General features: G+C 41.0%; 2 protein-coding genes across 2 annotated transcripts; both read right to left on the bottom strand.

Annotated features, from left to right (window-relative positions):
• Positions 1-1296: 1296 nt before the first annotated feature.
• On the bottom strand, positions 1297-9530 carry LOC310783078 (P2X purinoceptor 4a-like; the record flags this gene model as incomplete). Its single annotated transcript, XM_083643867.1, has 12 exons — positions 1297-1382; positions 1540-1644; positions 1778-1843; positions 1938-2031; positions 2108-2244; positions 3332-3473; positions 3603-3683; positions 4542-4638; positions 4967-5039; positions 5849-5920; positions 6052-6199; positions 9388-9530. 12 exons carry the CDS (start codon positions 9528-9530, stop codon positions 1350-1352), a joined length of 1191 nt encoding a protein of 396 aa, XP_083499993.1. The 3' UTR covers positions 1297-1349.
• Positions 9531-11908: 2378 nt separating this feature from the next.
• LOC310784441 (P2X purinoceptor 4a-like) lies at positions 11909-16031 on the bottom strand (the record flags this gene model as incomplete). Its single annotated transcript, XM_083645437.1, has 11 exons — positions 11909-12025; positions 12158-12223; positions 12318-12411; positions 12513-12649; positions 12782-12923; positions 13053-13133; positions 13838-13934; positions 14301-14373; positions 14796-14867; positions 14972-15119; positions 15889-16031. The coding sequence occupies 11 exons, from the start codon at positions 16029-16031 to the stop codon at positions 11909-11911; spliced, it is 1170 nt and encodes a 389-aa protein (XP_083501563.1).
• Between the last annotated feature and the right edge of the window lie 6038 nt (positions 16032-22069).

Here is a 22069-nt window from a genome sequence, read left to right on the forward strand (position 1 = left end):
CTAAAATAGTTGCCTCACTTTTTCAACGGCTTCTCTGTTGTTTTGCTATCCTATGCTAGCTCATTTGCTAGCATGCTATGAGAGAATGATGAGATGCTGCTGTCTGTGTTGAACTACTACCAAAGAGCGTGGAAGGAAAGAGACGACATTCCGGCCATTTTTGGAAACAGAATGCGCCTCGCAGTGGTCAGCTGCGGTAGCGCTGGCCCCTATAATCAGCCTCTCTAAACAGTAACTCAACGGGAGTTGAACCTCGGGTCCTTTTCATTAGGTATTTATCTTGAAAAAACTAAACAAAGAAAACGAAACATTTTGCTTAGTTTCCAAAATATGGTTGTTGTTTTACATCCCTGCACTACACCACTTCAATCAAGATTTGCAGTACGCCCGGAAAAGATGTGAATCCCCAAAGTTTAGAGTGTTCTCCCGTTGAGTTACTGTTTAGAGAGGCTGATTATAGGGGCCAGCGCTACCGCAGCTGACCACTGCGAGCCTGTGCGAGGTTCTTTTGGCGCTGTCACGCTTCCAAAAATAAAAAATGGCGGAGGCTGCTGGGCGCTGATGTTGCAATGGGGCAATATGGAGCTGTCATTTCTTTCCATAAAAGTTCTTTGCTACTACTGAGCTAAAGTTATGTTGCCCTCATGTGGTGCGGGGGAGTCAGCATCTGTCAACCAACCTAGGAGACTAGACTGATATTCCACAGTGGTGAGTACAGTACAGAAGTACAATTTATTACTCACATTTAAAAAAAACTCAAGTAAAAGTGGAAATTACGATTTGAAAAACCTACACAAGTAAAAGTAAAAAAAAAAAAAGATAAGATAAGATAAGAAAAAAAGTTAATAAATTACTCAAGGTAGTTACATTCACTTTTATGTTTTATGGTGTGTGGCTCAGTGCAAAAATAATGACAAAATAGTACTTGTTGGTCAATCTTTTTTATTAATGAAGTAGAGCTTATTCAACAAATAAGGATAGCCTGGCAAATTGATAGGAACAATCTCCCACTCTCTCTGTCCAACTCTACCTCTCTTGCTCACCTACCCTTCTTTCTCCATCTGTCCCAGAGTGGAGGAATGTAGTGAAGTAAAAAATAGATTACTGGCGCGCACGCACGCACGCACACACACACACACACACACACACACACACACACACACACACACACACACACACACACACACACACACACACACACACAACTAACTTGTACCCAACCCTGATATTTCACACAATGCTTGTATTCTTTCATTACAACGTAATTTTATTGAAAGTTTCTTTTTCAACATCTGTGTTTTTATGGCAACTTTCCAGAGCAGAGACGGTTCCCAGTTGCAGTGACCTTCCTATTGGGTGCCATAGCTGGTGCCTATGGCCACCTGTATTATGAAAAATATGTATAATAATAATAATTGTCAAATAATGATTGCCCCAAAGTAGGTAATGTAATTCATCCAACACAAGTGAAAATATGAATATGAATAATGAATTTAAATAATGAATCTAAAACAAAAGATAGAGGAATCAACCACTTACTGATTCAGTGTCGTCATCGTCACGCAAATATGTGACTTTGTGTCTACTGTAAAGGTCTCGTTTCCTTGTGCAAGTCATCAGAAACCAGTCAGTTACTACAGGCACCTGAGGAAAAACATTTGGACTCAAATGCAATTGTATTGTCACATTTTCCAGAAAAGTGAATCTTCATCATGTCTTACAATAAATATAGAATGAAATGCGTGAGTGAATATAAGAAACGTAGATCTATACTTACCAAACTGAGAAATGTAAGTGATGCACCCAAGTTCACTATGGTTGGTACAATGCTGAATTTACCTGCCTGCAAGATCAAATTAAAAAGTCAGGCTAACTGAATTTGATCTCATGTGGTTTGGAGAAATGTGAAGTAGTTGCACGATTGATTCTGGCCTCACAGTTCCAAAAACAATGACGTCAAACCGGATCCCATATCCTTTAATCAAGGTTCTCATTTCCTCACCATGTGCAGTTTTGTAGTATTTTGCAAACCTGCATAAGCAATGCATTTGATCAGTTTCAGCCATCACTGCATTATTCAATAATTCTGTATCTAAAGCAATCTGACCTAAAGTTGTATCCAGGGGCCACATTGTTGTCAGGATCTTTGTTGTCCAGCCTTCGGAAGCTGTACTTAGGGTAACATTTACCTGCCCACCAATCCAGGTCACAGCTCCAGTCAATGAAAATACCAAGAATGCCACCCTGTACAAACATCATCAAGATCAAAAACGAAACTTATTATTACTTATTAATATAACTTATTATTTAAGATGGGGCATTCAACTCAGGCCCGGATCTAAGGTGAGGTTACTGGGTGGGCAATTGAAAATTTTGGGGGGGCAATGAAAATAGCCATACCAAAAAAAAAACTCGCCAAAAATGTGCCTAACAAAAATGTGCCTAACTAACTAAGCCATACAGTAGCTGGTACGAGGTCCGTTTTTAGCCTGTTACATCTTTGGCGGTAGGTTGCCCAAAGGTTCTCGGTTTGGGGATGGGGATTAAGTTGCATTATATTCTAACACTAAACTGTTCCACATTGTGCTGTGGGTAACTTAAGTATGAACTTTCACTCAGGTGACAGGCCAATGTTTACAAAACTCCTATTATTAAAACTATTTGCAAACTATGTACATAGAAACTAACAAACTAACTACGGTATTTACAAAACTGTTATTATATTCACAAGACTTTTAGTCTTAAAAGTGAAAAGAAAACAACTTTGAAAGCAGATTGATTTACCATAAAACCTAAAAACATTCTTCATCCATAATTTCAATAATCAACTCCATAACAGTTATTTTCATTGGATGACCTTATTTCTCAAATCAAATTAAAGACTAGTGCAGTGAGACTTAACCATAGCTAAAAACTATTTGCCATTTAGCCTTCAAACCTATATTTACAAGACTTTTAGTCTTATTCAAACTCAAACTGAAATTAAAACTTTGAAAGCAGATTGACTTCGTTACCCTAAAAATTAAATAACAATCCTTCATTCATAGTTTAAAATAATCAACTCCATAATATTCTTTTCATTGGATGAGCTTATTTCTCAAATCAAATTAAAGCTATAACTACTGTTAGGTGCCCTAAACTAACTAACCCAGTGGTCTCCAACCTTCGGGTCACGGTCGCCTAGAATTCAAAAAGGGAGATAAAAAAAAAAAAATGTGGGTGGGCAAGATTCATTTTTGGGTGGGCATAGCCCACCCCTGACCCCCTCTAGATCCGGCCCTCAACTCCACTGTAACTATGACCCGCACCCCATCTTTAACTCTGGGCCCACCTTAACAGCCATGGTTTGAAAGTCCTCTCCAGCCTCTGCAACTATGTGTTTGAGGCGGAATATGGGACAGTCAGGATCTGTGGCACGATTGAATTCACACGTCTTCAAGTATGAGGAGTTAATGTGGAGCCTGATGTTTCTTCTGGAGCGGGAATACAGGACAAACATCTGACGTAATAACAATGATGTAGGAAATACCGTGCCTACTTTGTGCAATGGACACATAATGGCTACAGTACAGCATGCGCTGTGCACCTCATGTGACACCAACCTGCGGAAGTTGAACTTTGGGTACGTCATGCTGTTTTTGATCAACACAGTGAAGTTCTCTGCTGCAGCCAGCAGGGCAGGTCTGTGAGACAGTCAGCAACCATATGTCATCTTTACACAGTCAGAGCATACACTGAAAATACATTACACACACACCAATGACTCATTCTAGAATTGAGTGCGCTTCATGCGCTCATTTCTAGGCACACTCTTTTGGGGGGGGGGGGGGGGGGGTGACCAAATTCATGGCGAAATTCGGCACAGCACTCTGTCGGGCCTCGTGAAGTCGTTCAGGTGAATGGTTCTTGTGATAAACCATTTTGTGTTGCCAGTAGGTGGCGCTATGACTATGCACGTGTCCGAAATTGGGTCGGGTTCCCGGCAGCGCACTCAGGTTTGAAGTCGATCGGAAGAACGGTTCTCGAGATAAACCGCTTTTTCTGTTGCCAGTAGGTGGCGGCGCTTGGCAGTGCACTCCATCAGGTCTCCCCTAAGCGCACTCCCCAAGTTTGGCGGCGGCCGATCGGCACAATGGTGTGCGAGTTATGGCCATTTAAAATGTAAAATACTGCCATTGCGTTATTATTTATTATTATTATTATAATTATTATTATTATTATTATTATTATATTATTATTGGTTACTGCCATTGCCACAATTCTTCTGTTTTTGGTGTGACCAAACTTATGCCAGACCCCTGAACAGTGTTTTGGCAAAGTTCGGAGGCGATTGGATCAATGGTGTGTGAGTTATGGCCATTTAAAATCTAAAATATTGCCGTGGCGCCCCCTATGGGTGTACTGTTTTCCCATTTTTCTCGGCAGCAGATCCATGCCAGACCCCTGGAAAGTGTTTCGGCAAAGTTTGGAGGTGATCCAAACCAATGGTGTGCCTTGCGACACTGCTCTCCAATAATTATATTTTATATTGCACATCTTACTCAGGCAGCTTAGTATCTATTTCGAGAGGACACCATGACAGCACCTCACAGGTCCGCACAGTGTCTGAGTAGTTCACACAGAGTCCGGTCTGAATACCTGAATGGGGAAGGAAAAAAGTGGCAACGGTCATATGGTATTAGCTCAAAATTACTTTAGTCATCATTTATTTGATTTCAGGCACTTTCATGTCCCTGGGATGTATTTTTAAGAACCCCCCCCCCCCCCACTGTTGTTTTTGTTATCATTGGTTCTGTATGCCGAATATATTATATAGGGAGACAGTTATTCATCATTGTAAAGTCACAGCACAGTCAATTTGTGTAGTTCTCAGCTAGTGGGAGTGAGGTCCACCCACCACAATCTCTCCACTAAAGACATAGTCTAGCAGAAAGGGCCCTCAGATTAACTAACACTAAACACCTACCATTGCTCCGAGGATCACTGCGTCCCTCAGTACAGTCGGAGTCATCGATGCAAGTGGTGGATGGCTTTGGAAGCTGGAGGAGAGATAACACTGTTATCTCTTTAGGGCTTAGTCAGTTTTTATTTATATATATATTTTTATATTTATATTATATGTTTGGCAGGTCGTTCCAGCCCTTAGCGCTCAGTAGCTCTAAATATAATCAAGCCACTTAATGACCCATACAGGTGTTCAGGGGTGGACTGGGATCATAATTCAGGCCGGGCATTAGATACCAAGCAGGCCAGGCCGATATGGGCCGGCGCTCGCGAAGAATTTGGGCCGTTTGAAGCCCAATTTGGGCCGTTTGAAGCCAGATTTGGGCCGTTTGAAGCCCAATTTGGGCCGAGTCCAATTTTACAATGAGATGCACCCACTTTAACCCTGAAGTGTAATTATTACTTCAGTTCAGACTAACTGCTGTTCAGTGAGTGGCCTGACTGCGGGCACCCAAAAAAAAAGAAAAAAAAGGGCCGTTTGAAGCCCAATTTGGGCCGTTTGAAGCCAGATTTGGGCCGTTTGAAGCCCAATTGGGCCGAGTCCAATTTTACAATGAGATGCACCCACTTTAACCCTGAAGTGTAATTATTACTTCAGTTCAGACTAACTGCTGTTCAGTGAGTGGCCAGGCCAGGCATTTGCCCGACGTGCCCGATTATGCAGTCCGCGCCTGGGGTGTCTACTGTAGCTTGGAGACTTGGGCTGTTATACCACAGCACATAATTGCAGGTGCTAAAATGTCTAATTGAATTGTGTGAAACCTAAAATAAATACAGAAAATTAAAAAAAAATATATGAACTGTGTTTAACATGATACATTGATACATGCCATCAGTGACTCACCTCAGGACAGCTGGCCTGAGTTTGATTGGCGGTGATAATGTTATTTGTCAACACAAAGAATGAATTTTCACCCTGGTGGACACAAGAGGGTACAAAGAGGATACATTTCACAAGGCAACACAGTAGGCTTCCTCAGAGTCAGCCTATAAGATAGATCATCCTGTGTATTTATATCATGGAGGAGGATGTATTAGTTCAAATACCTGCGGGGGAATAACATAATCAGCCACGTCCCAGAAACGTGGCTCCTGGTCTGGGCTCTTAGTGAGGGCAAAGCCTTTGACTTTAGTGGTGACAGTGCTGATGACGGAGTCTGTCTCCTGGTAGGCCTTCTGAACAAAACAGACATACCTGGCAGGTGTACAGTAAGCAGTGTGAGGTTTACAAATGCAGATAGAACCACAACAAATAGCCATTACATGTAACCACACGGCTGATCACCATAGTGGTTCATAAATAGTTTTGCCCGGGATCTAAATTTGACCTTGTCCCAACCCAATAGAGAGCCAAAGTGAACGTGACTTCCTGCTTCAGCACTGTACCAGAGATTTTCATCCGCCATTTATTTTCCCATAGACTTTTTGTAAAATGCTCATAAAAAATAGTTTTACTTGTTCAAACCAAACGGTTCAGATAAATTTAGAAACAGGGGAGACCACATAACATTTCACTGGGACCAAAACGTAAAAGATCGCAGATTTAAAGAAAATGGTAAATGGTAAATGGCCTGCATTTATATAGCGCTTTTATCCAAAGCACTTTACAATCAGTCCAGGGATCGCGGAACCGCCCGGGCCACCCGGGCCGCGGCCCGGGTACTTTTCAGTTCCCAAAAAAAAAAAAAAATTTTTTTTTTTTTTTTTTTTTTTTTAGATTTTTTTTTTTTTTTTTTTTTACAATTAAACCTCATTTACTTATTACACTCGACTGGTTGTTTTTCAGATGTGATGTGAATCTAAAGTGAACTAAACAAGTCAGATCCACTATAAATGTTTTTCAGTAGATGCTGTGATGTAGCCACAAGAAAGGTGCAATATTAATGTTTTTCAGGAGATGGCGATGTTGCTAGCTATAGGTTCTAAACAAGAAATGTGGTTCAAATGTTTACAGTAGTTTTCCTTTCTTGCTGCACTACAATGTTACAATGCTGTGAGACAGGCCCGGCGTTGGAGGGGGGCCTGACCGGGCCGGGCCCCCCCATTCCCTAAACTGCCGCCCCCCATTCAATTTTTTTTTTTTTTTTTGTGTGTGCTAAAAACGTTTTTCCGTTTTTCTGTTTTAAAGTTTAAAACGGAATCTGGCTGTCATTAGGCATTGATTAACTGAATGCTATTGCTAACTGTTACTTTGAACCTCCATTTGCAATGATTCTGGCTGGATATGAATTAACTATTGTAAATTTGTCACAATGAATGCAATTTGTGCACAATGTGTAAATACATTTAATATTAATTGTTTAGGCCTATTTGTAAAGTCACAACACATTAGAGATGTGTGTAGTTCCTCATAGATTTAGCCTCTTCCTTTTGCTCTCAAATGCACCAGTTTGACGAATTTTACTTTAAAATGTACAAAATCTTCTTCCGGGGGAGAATCCCCCCGGACCCCCCTTGGCCCCCCCAAGCTAGGGGCAGGCCCCCTCTGTAATTTGGTTCTGGAGCCGGGCCTGCTGTGAGACGGAGCTAAACACAAAAGATGCAATATTAATAGTTTTTCATGAGATACTCAGTATTTAATATTAATACTAATACTAATAATAGAAAAGGAGAAGATACTGAATAATGACATCACAACAGTATAATCCTAATGTTAATTTAAAATTAAATATTCTTCTAAATATGGATAAAAGTCCAAAAAACATAAAATTTTCTTCGGCGCTGCCGAGATTCCATTCCTTACAGCACCCCCTACTTAATAATAGTTCCAGCGCGGCTGCAAAAATATGGTGGCGCATTGTGTCAAGTGTACTGGCTCGGGAACAATCCGGCCCCCGGTCCCTTAGGTTTCTGACAATGTGGCCCCCTGAACAATTTAGTTGAATAGCCCTGCTGTAAAACCCAGTCGCCCTCATATTCTGGTTTATTTCAAGAAAAACATTTTGGCTAGTTGAAATTAATTGGCTCGTAACTTTAAAATCTAGCAGCCATATTGGCTGGTGATAAAAAAAAGTTGAATCTCAAACCCTGCAGTGAGAGCAGGTGGTGACATAGGAGTGAGTGAGAAAAGGAGCAAATATATGATTGTTAAGACTGAATACTGACATCACAACCGTCTAATCCTAATGTTAATTTAAAATGAGATATTCCTATATGAATCTGGCTTCAAACGACCAAAATCTTTATATGATGATAATAATAATAATCAATGATGGTGGTTCACAGACGTGTGTGTGTGTGGGGGGGGGGGGGCACGCCCCCCCGACACGCCCCCCGGCCCCCCCAAGTTCAGATGCGTTCCGCTATCCCTGGTAGGTACATTCACCCATTCATACACCGATGGTGGCAGGCTACCACGCAGGGTGCTGGCACACCACCGGGAGCAAATTGGGGTTCAGTATCTCGCCCAAGGACACTTCGACATGCAGACTGGAGGAGGTGGGAATCGAACCACTGACCTCTTTTATCCAAAGCGATATTAGTGGACGACCCACTCTACCTCCTGAGCTACAGCCGATGTTTTTTTTTTTTTTGGTCTGAGTGAAATGTTCTATGGTCTCTCCTGATTTTAAATATAGCTGAACTGTTTGGTTTGACCAAGTAAAACTCTTTTTTATAAGCATTTTACGAAATGTCTATGGGAAAATAAATGGCGGATGAAAATCTCTGGTGATGTTTACTTTGGCTCTCAATATATTAGCTAACACAAAGCTCCCCTACAGTGGAAGCAATCTTCAGGCCTTTCAGCTGCCATATCAAATAACTCAACTTTGCTACACCATAAGGGACATTGGCTTAGAGAAACTAATGATATCCATAGAGGTTGAATTGGTTTAAGTTATATTATGTGTATTGTATTATATGTTTGTTTTTTTCCCCTTGCAGGGACCCTGCCCTTATTGAAGATTGCTGCATCTCTATGTGAGTTTGTCTTAGTGTGTGACCCTGGGAGTATGTCCCAGTTGATTAACACTGGACTAATAAACTGCCACCTAGGGTTGGGCGATATGGACAAAAATAATAATCGTATATCGGTATTTTTAGGCTGAATGGTGATGCCCATAATAGACTATCTTTGTATTTTCTACAAAGTGGGCTAAATGTCCAGTTGTAAGTCAAAGCACATGTGAGATGTAGGGCTGGGCGATATGGACAAAATCAAATATGTATTTTTGGAGTAAATACAGTCTATTGATATTGCAACAATATTGTAGGGATGACTATCGGTGCTTCTCAGAATATTTACACAATGAGATTTGTGGTAAATAATCATCAGGTAATGTGGATATGACATCACATTATATATTATATCATCACATTATGATATCCAAAAGCTATGACGATATCTAGTCTCATAATAATGATAGAATAAGCTTGACTTACCCCATCACATACACAAGGATCAGAAGCTGGATCAATCTGAAGACACATGCTGTTCCTCTGCTTTGAATAACCAGTGTTTTGGGGGTTTCATAATCAAAGACATAGTGCAGACAGCTTTGGCAGCCGCCTGTGTTCTTAGTCATAGCTGCGCTCCACACCAGTGCAGGCAGTGTGCAATAGCGTTCAGTAAGAGTGTCAGCTCCGTCAGGTAAGATAGTATGCAGGGATGCAAAGTCACGGAGAGTGGGAAAAGGTTGACAGATAATCCTCCTATTTTGGGATGAAAAAGGTGACTGTCACCTAAAGGTGACTAGTTTGCATCCCTGAGTATGGAAATATAGTTAAGATAGTATTCAAATCAAATTCACTGCATTAACACCTCGTTGCCCTCACTCCATAATATTATACTGTAGTGCAGGGGTGCCCAAACTTTTTTAGGATGAGAGCTACTTACAAAATATAAAACTAGTCACGAGCTACTTTTTTCCTTGCCCCCCCCCCCCAGTACATATTTAGCACATTTTAACATTATATGATTCATTTAACATTATTTAATAATGTTATGTTAAATACTGTAGATATCGAGTTAGCTATATGAGTGAGATGCATTAAAAAATAAAAAATAAAAAAATAAAAATTTTGGGTTTCTTTGGCGAGCTACGTATTGATGGCCCGAGATCTACCGGTAGATCACGACCTACCTATTGGGCACAAATATATGCTGCTGGAGAATAGCACCTAGTCAATTTCTTCATCAGAGATAGGGTGAATGTTAGAAAAATGTTTGTTTCACAAGTTTAGAAAAGTCAAATTACATTAGTCACATTTTAGAACAGCATTTGGCCCAGTGAAAGTCAACATAAGACCCAGGCTTGACGTCTTCCTTCGTGGTCTATTCACCAGTCTGAAGATACACAGAACATGTGCTTCATGGTCTATTCACCAGTCTGAAGATACAGATAACGTGCTGGAACACAGAGTGGAACCTTTGTTTAACAACTCACCACACATTTACATCCAACAGTAAGATATTCATGTGAGTGCAACTTCTTAACTGGTTTTTCCTTTAGTGCAGTATTTCTCTCTTACTACAGCATACCTGAGCAATAATGTAGACCAACCTTTTTACATCAAGTACCACCTCAGAAATGATCGGGCTCTACAGACTGGGAGTGAGCCCCGCGTACCACCTGTGGTACCTGATGAACCACAGGTTGAGAACCAGTGATGTAGACAACTTGGTCATGCCGTTCTAAAATGAACTTAATTATCTTTGTTGCTACCTGCTGCTCATCTTGGGCAGACTCCACCTTCTTTGTCCAGTATTTCCCCCAAATTTAATCTGAACACCCCTAAAAACAGACAACCAGATGAATACGGAGGTACCAGCCATGTTATGCGAGCTCGCTGGGAAGTGGGTGTAACACACTGTAGCTCCAAATTCGGCAACATTTTTGACAAAGGTAAATGGCAGAGATGGGGACTTGAAACTTTGTGACTTGGTCCCTGTTTTGATGAATTGCGACTTGACTTGACCAAAAAAATAAATTACTTGAGACTTGACTTAACACGTGATGACTTGGATGACTTGTTTGCGTTCATCAGTTTAAATACCAAATATAAAATATTCACATGTTCAACATTGTCATGGGTCTGTGTAGAGTTTTTTTTACTTATTATTATTAACAATAAAGATGTACAAAATATGTCAGACAGACAATAGCACATCACCATACTCGATAAGAGTTATCCGGTATGCGAGTGGACCAGTGATGTCATTTGACATCACTGCTCCACAACTTAACTCAAATCAACTGTCAAACTAAATGAATGACTGCAAAACTGTTTAGTTTTCAGATATACTACTGATTTTGTAATGACACGAAGCTGGTTGAAAATCAGCGGAGTGTTCCTTTAAGTTTACATTAGCTCTATTATTGTCTTTTGTGGGGCCCTCTGGCTGCAGGTCGCCTCCCTTTGCCTAATGGTAAGACCTCCCCTGTGTACAGTACTGGAAATCTATACTCAAGTTAAGTAGAAGTATAATTGCTCCCATAAAAAAATGACTCAAGTAGATACCATTTGAGAAACCTACTCAAGTAAAAAAAAAAAAAAGTTAATAAATTACTCAAGGTACAAGTTACATGTACTTTTAATGTTTTTTTTAGAGTGTCTGGGTCAGTGCAAAAATAATGACAATACAGTACTTGCTGATAAAACTGGTTTATTGATTAAGTAGAGCAGGTAGGCTAATTAAAGGATAGCCTGACAATTTGAGAACCAATCCCCCACTCTCTCTGTCAACTCTACCTCTCTTCCTCTCCTACCCTTCTTTCTCCATTTTTCCCTATCTGTCCCAGAGTGGCCAAATGTAGTGAAGTTCCCAGTTGCAGTGACCCCTCCTATTGGGTGCCATAGCTGGTGCCTATTGCCACCTGTATTATGAAGAATATGTATAATAATAATAATAATAATAATAATAACGTGTCAAATAATGAATCTAAAACAAAAGATAGAGGAATCAACCATTTACTGATTCAGTGTCGTCATCGTCACGCAAATATGTGACTTTGTGTCTACTGTAAAGGTCTCGTTTCCTTGTGCAAGTCATCAGAAACCAGTCAGTTACTGCAGGCACCTGAGGAAAAACATTTGGACTCAGATGTGTATTATTGTCACATTTTCCAGAAAGGTGAATCTTCATCATGTCTTACAATAAATATAGAATGAAATGCGTGAGTGAATATAAGAAACATAGATCTATACTTACCAAACTGAGAAATCTAAGTGATGCACCCAAGTTCACTATGGTTGGTACAATGCTGAATTTACCTGCCTGCAAGATCAAATTAAAAAGTCAGGCTAACTGAATTTGATCTCATGTGGTTTGGAGAAATGTGAAGTAGTTGCACGATTGATTCTGGCCTCACAGTTCCAAAAACAATGACGTCAAATCGGATCCCATATCCTTTAATCAAGGTTCTCATTTCCTCACCATGTGCAGTTTTGTAGTATTTTGCAAACCTGCATAAGCAATGCATTTGATCAGTTTCATCCATCACTGCATTATTACATGATTATATAAATATAATAAATGAATAATTCTGTATCTAAAGCAATCTGACCTAAAGTTGTATCCAGGGGCCACATTGTTGTCAGGATCTTTGTTGTCCAGCCTTCGGAAGCTGTGCTTAGGGTAACATTGACCTGCCCACCAATCCAGGTCACAGCTCCAGTCAATCAAAATACCAAGGATGCCACCCTGTACAAACATCATCAAGATCAAAAACTAAACTTATTATTACTTATTAATATAACTTATTATTTAAGATGGCTCATTCAACCCCACTGTAATTAACTATGACCCGCGCACCATCTTTAACTCTGGTCCCACCTTAACAGCCATGGTTTGAAAGTCCTCTCCAGCCTCTGCAACCATGTGTTTGAGGCGGAATATGGGACAGTCAGGATCTGTGGCACGATTGAATTCACACGTCTTCAAGTATGAGGAGTTAATGTGGAGCATGATGTTTCTCCTGGAGCGGGAATACAGGACAAACATCTGACGTAATAACAATGATGTAGGAAATACCGTGCCTACTTTGTGCAATGGACACATAATGGCTACAGTACAGCATGCGCTGTGCACCTCATGTGACACCAACCTGCGGAAGTTGAACTTTGGGTACGTCATGCTGTTTTTGATCAACACAGTGAAGTTCTCTGCTGCAGCCAGCAGGGCAGGTCTGTGAGACAGCAACCATCTCTCTTTACACAGAGCATACAAATACATTATACCAGAGGTGGCCACACTACGGCCCGCGGGCCAACTGCGGCCCGCTGCCTGTTTTTAAGTGGCCCGCCATGAATTTTGCCCCCAAAAAAATTTGTTGCTAAAAACGTTTTTCCGTTTTAAAGTTTTAAAGTTTAAAACGGAAAACAAAAACGAAAAAACAGGAGAAAAAATGAAAAACAAAAAAAGAAAGAAAAAGAAACGGAAAACAAAAAAACTGATAACCCCCATTTCGTTTTTTCAATTTAAAACCATTGAAAATGGGTTATACTTGGGTACCCTGACTTGGTCTATTTATAAAAAATAAAAAATAAAAAAAATGAATGAATGTTTAATACTAATGTTCTGTTAAATTATCCGTCTTAACCTGTTGGCACATGAAAAGAAAATTTGAAAACATACAGAAATACCTATTGTAATAGGTGAGCACATCAATAAACTATGCGTCATATATTTATTTAGGTAGAAATTAAATGTTTGATGGCACAAGGGTTTTCTGGTCCAATTGTTTTTGCCGCGAAAACTGCCGCGCTTAATATTGTTTGGCCCGCGACTCATATTTTTCTGTATGCGGCCCACAACCAAAAAAAGTTTGGCCACCCCTGCATTATACTGTACACGGTACAGTGACTCATATAAGATGACACATATTCTTACTCAGGCAGCTTAGTTTCTATTTCGAGAGGGCACCATGACAGCACCTCACAGGTCCGCACAGTGTCTGAGTAGTTCACACAGAGTCCGGTCTGAATACCTGAATGGGGAAGAACGTGGCAACTGTTTATGACTTGATTCATCTTTACAGCAGTTCCATTAGCGTTGTGTACTGCTGTGCTATAGGGACTCGTTTCCACTAGATGGAGCCACTTCCTCATGTTTGGCATAGGGATCAATTACATGCAAAAGATTCCAATCCTGTGCCAAACATGAGGACATTTGAAGCCTTGATTCCAGGATGAATAATATATATATATATATATATATATATACACACACGGCAATTGCACTTTTTTGGTTTTTATGTAATTTGCAGTTTTTATGTAATTTTTAAAACAGTATACAAGAGCACATTTACTCTGGCTGGGAAAGTGAGACCACAACCTGCTGTGGAAAGACCTACCACTGCTCCGAGGATCACTGCGTCCCTCGGTACAGTCAGAGTCATCCATGCAAGTGGTGGATGGCTTTGGAAGCTGGAGGAGAGATCACGGTTATCTCTTTAGGGCTTAGTCAGCAGTTTCTATTATTATTTTAGCAGGTAGTTCCAGCCCTTTGCGCTCAGTAGCTCAAAATATAATTAAACCACCAATGACCCATATGTGTCTAGCTAGCCACAGCAAATAGTGCAGCCAGGTGCCAACAGTTCTAGGTGAATTGCTTGAAACCTCAAATAAATACAGTCAATATTTGTGTTTTTTGGCACACTGGATTTATGGTGTACTGGTCAAACTGGAAAGGTTAAGTTTGTATTGGAGCCTTATGGCACTAGCTCTGTGCCAACGATATGTGAACCGTGTTTAACAACATGTCCACATGAAATATATTGCTAGGATCATGAATCTGAGCAGGAGTATTTAGGAGTATAGGTCTATGTAGCGTGCCATCAGTGACTCACCTCTGGACAGCTCGCTTGAGTTTGATTGGTGGTGACAATGATATTTGTCAACACAAAGAATGAATTTTCACCCTGGTAGACAAAAAAACAAGGATACATTTCACACAGCAACACGGTCAGCATACAGTAGATCATCTTGTGTATTTATATCATGGAGGATGCATTAGTTCAAATACCTGCGGGGGAATAACATAATCAGCCACGTCCCAGAAACGTGGCTCCTGGTCTGGGCTCTTAGTGAGGGCAAAGCCTTTGACTTTAGTGGTGACAGTGCTGATGACGGAGTCTGTCTCCTGGTAGGCCTTCTGAACAAAACAGACATACCTGGCAGGTGTACAGTTGGCATTGAGACGGTTTAGAAATGCAGATCGAACCACAACAAATAGCCATACATGTAACCAGAGATGGGCGAAAATACATCATAAAGTATTTTGATACAAATTACAAATACTTGCTCAAAAAATGTATCACAATACAAATACAAAATACTGGTCTGAAAAATTTATTTGAAATACAAATACGTATTTTGTATTTTGAAAATACATAAAAATACATTTTTATAAAAACTGATAAAGAGCTGCAACAATTAGTCAATCCATCGATTCATTGCCAAATATTGCATTAATTGCCTATTTTTATGATCTATGTAGTAGTAGTAGTAGAAAACTTGAATGTCCTCCAAGGAGGCAATTTGTTGTACAGCACAGTACATGAGGACACAGACACATTAAAATAACAATCGTGTGTGTGTGTGTGTGTGTGTGTGTGTGTGTGTGTACATGTACATATATATATACACACACACACACACACACACACACACATATATATACACACACTATTATATATATATAATAAAGTATATATAATATATAATATTTTGGCATTCATTGGGAATATATATATATATATATATATATATATATATATATATATATATATATATATATATATATATATATATATATAGGGTTAACCCTAACCCTAACCCCTAACCCCTTCCCATTCCACCATTGATTAAGACGATTTATAAAGTGCCAACTTGCAGGACAAAACGGATGCACAATGCCTCCATTTATAAAGCCTCACTTACCCAACCACATACAGGAGGACCAGAAGCTGGGTCAATCTGAAGACACATCCTGTTCCTCTGCTTGGAATAACCAGTGTTTTGGGTGTTTCATAATCAAACACACAGTGCAGACAGCTTTGGCAGCTGCCTGTGTTCTTAGTCATAGCTGACTCCACACCAGTGGGCTGAGGCACTGCATGGAAACATGTTGAGTAAGAATGTCATGTCAGTCAGGATGGGTAAGATGGGTAGATATGGTCAGAGATAGCATTCAAATCACATTCACTGTATTAACGTCATTGGCCTCACTCCATTTGACAAATGGTGGACCTTGGTTGGACCTAATAATACTGCATACTGGACAAATATACATGAATGCTGCTGGAGAATAGCAACTAGTCAATTTCTTCAGGGTGAAGTTGAGAAAAACTTTTGACTCACAAGTTTACAAAATCCAAAGTACTTTTTAGAACAGCATTTGGCCCAGTATAGGTCTTAGAACCTAAGACTTCAATAACTAGCAACGCAGTGATCGATAATGTAAACGTCTTTTTCTTAACATCAATGATGAAAATGAGTCCTTTCAGATTTGTTGGTTTGTGTGTGGGATCTCTACTCCACAGCACACCACCATTTAAATAAGACACACTACTGTAGGCTATGTGGAGAGGTTGCAGTTGTCACTTTCAGAAAACAATTTCAACATGCTCACATTACATGGCTGTGTTGACCCAGCAGGCTTGATGTCTTCCTTCATGGTCTATTCACCAGTCTGAAGATACACAGAGAACATGTGTTTCATGGTCTATTCACCAGTCTGAAGATACACAGAGAACATGTGCTGGAGCCTTTGTTCAACAACTCACCACACATTTACATCCAACGATCAGATATTAACACAAGTGCACATCCTTAACTGGTTATATAGTATCGCTCCTTTAGTGCAGTATTTTCTCTTTTACTACAGCATACCTGAGCAATAATGTAGACAACTTGATCCATGCGCTTCTAAAATAAATGTAATTATCATTATTGCTACCTGCTGCTGCTTATCTTGGGATGACTCCACCTTCTTTTGCCAGAGACGGTGTACACCTCAATATAAGAACGGTGCTCTGAACATACTAAATGATGAGTCTATGACAGAACACCAACATCAACTTTAGTTTAGAGTCAAACTTTTATTCAGAACACACAATAACTGAACACGGGACAAACACAATGTCACTTTGGTCCAATAGTACCTCGGCCATATAGCATATAGAGTCTATCAAAAAGATCCATTTCAGCTCATATAGATACTTTGGCATTCCATTTTCACTCAAGGTGAACTTGGTGTAGCTTGCCTTCTTTCACATCTGAGTCCACGCACCCTCTTTCAAGTTTCTTTGAAAAATCCACCTCATTCATATAGAGGCAAAGTGATCGCCTACTTCCTGCTTCAGCACTGTACCAGAGATTTTCATCCGCCATTTATTTTTCCATACACATTTCGTAAAATGCGTATAAAAATAGTTTTACTGGTTCAGACCAAACGGTACAGATATATTTAGAAACAGGAGAGATCGCATAACATTTCACTGGGACCAAAACCTAAAAACATGCGGGTTTAAAGAAAATATTTTTTCAATGTTTTTTTAGGTTTTGGTCCGAGTGAAATGTTCTATGGTCTCTCCCGATTATAGCGTTAGCTGAACCGTTTGGTTCGACTAAGTAAAACTATTTTATAAGCATTTTACAAAATGTCTATGGGGAAAATAAATGGCGGATGAAAATCTCTGGTACAGTGCTTAAGCAGGAAGTGACGTTTCACTTTGCCTCTCTATTCACAGTCATCCTGGAAAGGCCTGACAGTAGACTGTATCCACAAGACACAAATGGATGGTTTTTCTTCTTCTTTTTTTCATGGGACAAAGTATACAAGAACAGATTATGTTAACTCATCAATAAAACTAAGAATAGACAGTGATGATTCTTTTGTGTTTTCAGTGCTGAACTTTCAAGTATGATATGAAGGCATCTAATATTGCAGCTAAAAGTATTTGTCTATACAAAACGATTCAATCAAAAATGGTCCACAATAACGAAGCTACGGTGAAAACTCAACCCGGGAAAACTCCTTCTTTCATGTTCCCTTTTGGTTGTCCAGTTGAACCGATCAGGCTGAGGCTGAGGCTGACACTCCTACACTTTGCTGGAAAAGGGTCACGTTCACGACAGTCACTTGCTGCTTCAATGGACCCTTTTCACAGCAACCACCGTTTGGAGGTGGTAAAGCGGAAACAAACACAGACAGGTGTAACCAATACCACTAATGATGGATCCATTCAGTGTAGGAAATAAAATTAAAAAAAAATCCCCCAATGTAAAAAAAAGATTTGGGGCATTTACAAAATGTGTGCATGTGTGTGTGTGGGGGGGGAGTGCAGGGAATTGAGTGCAGATCTCGGGCGTACGGGTTGTGTAGCGGTAGATTCCCTGCCTACCAACATGAGGGTCGCAGGTTCGCGCCCGCCCCATTGGCATCCATACAGGCACGATTGGCTGTGCCTGCGGGTGGGAAGCCGGATTGATGAGTATGTGTCCTGGTCGCTGCACTAGCGCCTCCTCTGGTCGGTCAGGGTGCCTGGTTGGGGCGGAAGGGAACTGGTGGGAATAGCGTGATCCTCCCATGTGCTACGTCCTGCCGGTGAAGCTCCCCGCTGTCAGGTGAACAGAAGTGGCTGGCAACTGTGTGTAGATCGGCAGAGGGTGGAACAGCGACCGGAAATGGAAATGAAATGAATTCAATGAAAAGAAAATGATCTCAATCTTGGGGGCAATACTTGCCCCTCGATCAGTTTTTAGGGGCATTCTGAGATTTCTTAGGGCATTTTTCCCCTTGCCCAGGCTAAATTTCTACACTGGATCCATTCCATTTAGGTGCTTCATTGCCAGGGCCCTCATTAATGTGATTGGTTACACCTGTATTTACTCTGCTTTTACACTCAAAATGGCTGCTGTGAAAAGGACCCGTTGTTGTCTTCTCCTCCTCACATAAAGATGTGACACCTCAATTTTGGATTCAATTAAAGACCCTGGCAACCAAAATCCACAAAAACCTTCTGACTATGTGATTTAGGGTCTAATGTGCACAATTGTGAGCCTCAAAATGTAGGAGACCTTAGTTTCAACCCAAATCCTAAATATCGCCATTTCCCTGTTATCACCGTTTGCTGATGCAGGATTTGGAGTGGGCGGGACTTAGGGCTCATTATCTGATATATTTATCCCGTCATAAATATTGAACGAATGATAAAGCTGCTCTCAGTTGTCTGTCAAAGCTGAGATTTAAAAAAAAATCCCGCTCCCCCACCAGCCTGATGTTACTCGCGCATGCGTTGTTACTAAAATCATTCTATTACCCATTCGAAACCCAAATAATATTTGAGATAGCCGTGAACGTAATAACTCCGACTTAATAAATCAAACATTGAACCAATTTTGGAGAATGACCCATCGATGTGCGAGCGTGTGTTTTTAGAAAGAATAAAGCCGGTGTGAGACTGCGTTTGTGGACTTGTCGGGGATTCTCCTGGTGAAATATCTTGTCATGTGTGATCCGCTGTCGCAGCTCAGTCATATAAGCCACTTCTTAACATGCAGTTGAATCCGTATTATAACCAGCTCCTAGCCGGTTGGCCTGCATGTTAAACAACAATTAGCCTATGCGCACTCCCGCGAGTCCGTATCATATTCATCTCGGTCGCCGGTGTAGGATCCGGATTAGCGCAAAAGCAGCTGCTGTTTAACTCTGGCAGCTCATGATCCTGATCATGTAGGCTAGCTGTTATGTGGGCGGGTGGTGGCACTTCACGTTCACGTAGTTTATTAATTAATGAATCGTTCGGGCAATCGCTTATATCAACGAATTAAACGAGCAAACTCACGGCTTCCTCAAGTGCTGCAAAAACGGGTTGAATTGTTTTGGTAGAGGGATCCCAACGCGCTTCAGCTATGCAGGCAGGCAGGTCCGGTGCATCAGGAAGGACGCTTACTGCTGCGCTGCTTGCTTGCTCCCATGTCAGAAAAAGCCTAACTTTTGTGGGGAGAAATACATTGAAAACTAGTCAGATATGACTTGAATGCCACTTGTAAAATAAATCACCCCCAGTGATTGACGACGGTCCGACCACTATTTTGACTGGGCGGCTTTATGTAGCCTAACAAAGGCGGAAGCGCTCATTTTTGGCACATTGCCACCCGTCGTGGTCGGAATGGACTCCGTTAAAACGGCATGTTTTTGAATGGAGTTTGGTTAGACACACACGACACGACAACTATTTGCCTTGTAGGGAATAACGTGCATGCTCCCGCACCCCCTCCCCCCGCCCACTGGCAGAGAGAATACTGACCATTTCCAGCTGTTTCTAAACAAAGACCCCTCATGTTTAAAAAGGTAAAACCGGACAATATCCTGCTCTGGCTAGCCAGACATGATCCAGACTTCCTGTTTAAAAGCCACTATAGTGTGGAAAGCAAAGACCGGACCAAAGACTCCTGCTTACAGACGGGTGTATAGTAGGGGTGGGGGGAAAAATCGATTCACCTAAGTATCGCGATTTTTAATGTCACGATTTTTTGGATCTATCTTTTATTCCAGAATCGATAATCGCAAATTTAATTTTTTTTTTTTTTTTTTTTTTTTTTTTTTTTTGGGTGCTTGCAGTCAGGCCACTCACTGAACAGCAGGCCAGGCGCCGCCTACTGGTTTACTAGTGGTTTTATTACTTTATTAGTTAGTCTGAAGTAATAATTACACTTCAGGGTTAAAGTGGGTGCATCTCATTGTAAAATTGGACTTCAAACGGCCCAAATCTGGCTTCAAACGGCCCAAATTTCACGCGCGTTGGCCCATATCGGCCTGGCCTGCTTGGTATCTAATGCCCGGCCTGAATTATGATCCCAGTCCGCCCCTGTTTTTAACTATATCGCCCAGCCCTACTCATGATATATAATATACAGTCTCTAGTGTATGATTCAACTTTTCCCATGTTCTAATCTAGTGTAAAAAAGCAAACAAACTGAAAAAATAAAAGAAAAAAATAAACAAAAATCGCAATAAATCGTAATATCGAATCGCAATAATCGTAGAATCGCAATACTTAAGAATCGCAATATAAATCGAATCGGCACCCAAGAATCGTGATAGTATCGAATCGGGAGATAAGTGAATCGCCACAGCCCTAGTGTATAGTGTGAAAGCAACAGAGACTGACGGCTCACGAGGATCTTGTAGTCTGTACCTGCTATCAGCCGCTCAGAGTGCTTCGCGGGGGGGAGACCTCCTCACCTCCACGCAAACACACATCGCGTTTCTTTAAATGCGTGTTTCAAAAGTCTGTACATGAAACACATATGCTCATGGTTTTGAATATGTTCGTGGGCTATTTTCGACTTATTTTACATTGATAAAACAGAGTGTCTGAGTGAGCCCGCTGCACTTTCACTTTCACACACGCTGGAGGGAGGTGGGCAGTGCGGGAGGTTACCCCCTGGGGGGGGGGGGGGAGAGTTCCGCAGCCGCTGCAGAGCGCTCATGATCGGTCACCGGTTGAGGAAGTGCCTCGGTCGAGACCTCAGCTCCAACACATCTGGTTTCTTCTTCAAATGCGTGTTTCCAAAAGTCTGGTCGCCACCGTTTTTTTATGCACATTAAGCTCATGATTGTGGGCCATTTTTGATTATTTTTATAGTTTACGCATTTATAGGTCTCGGAGGAAAAACGATTCAGAGAGCCCTAGTCTCTGCTTTCAAACAGTGTTTAACACACACACGCACGCACGCACGCACGCACGCGCGCGCGCACACACACACACACACACACACAGGTTCAATGCCTACACCATGCCCACACAGTCCAACAGGGAGCTAGAGGGGAGAATTCCGCTTAGTCTCTCCATGACTTTCAAACCTAAATTTATAAACTTTGCGACGATCATCATCGTTCAAATTTGGCTGGTGGCTTATTAACATAGGTTCCTGTGGTGTGATGAACTCAAAAAGCATATGGATTTTCGGTTTCCACGGACTTGAAGTTTCCAGCAATTCCTTAGAACAATGTCTCCCCTGGTTGAAAAGTCCGTCATAATATTTTGGCCTTCCGCAGTGACTGATAGGTATAGTTGATCTAAAAGAAAAAAAAAATGGGGGCCCACAGGTC

The sequence above is a fragment of the Poromitra crassiceps genome (genome assembly GCF_964638095.1).
Source record: "Poromitra crassiceps genome assembly, chromosome: 10".
Taxonomy (NCBI): Eukaryota; Metazoa; Chordata; class Actinopteri; order Beryciformes; family Melamphaidae; genus Poromitra; species Poromitra crassiceps.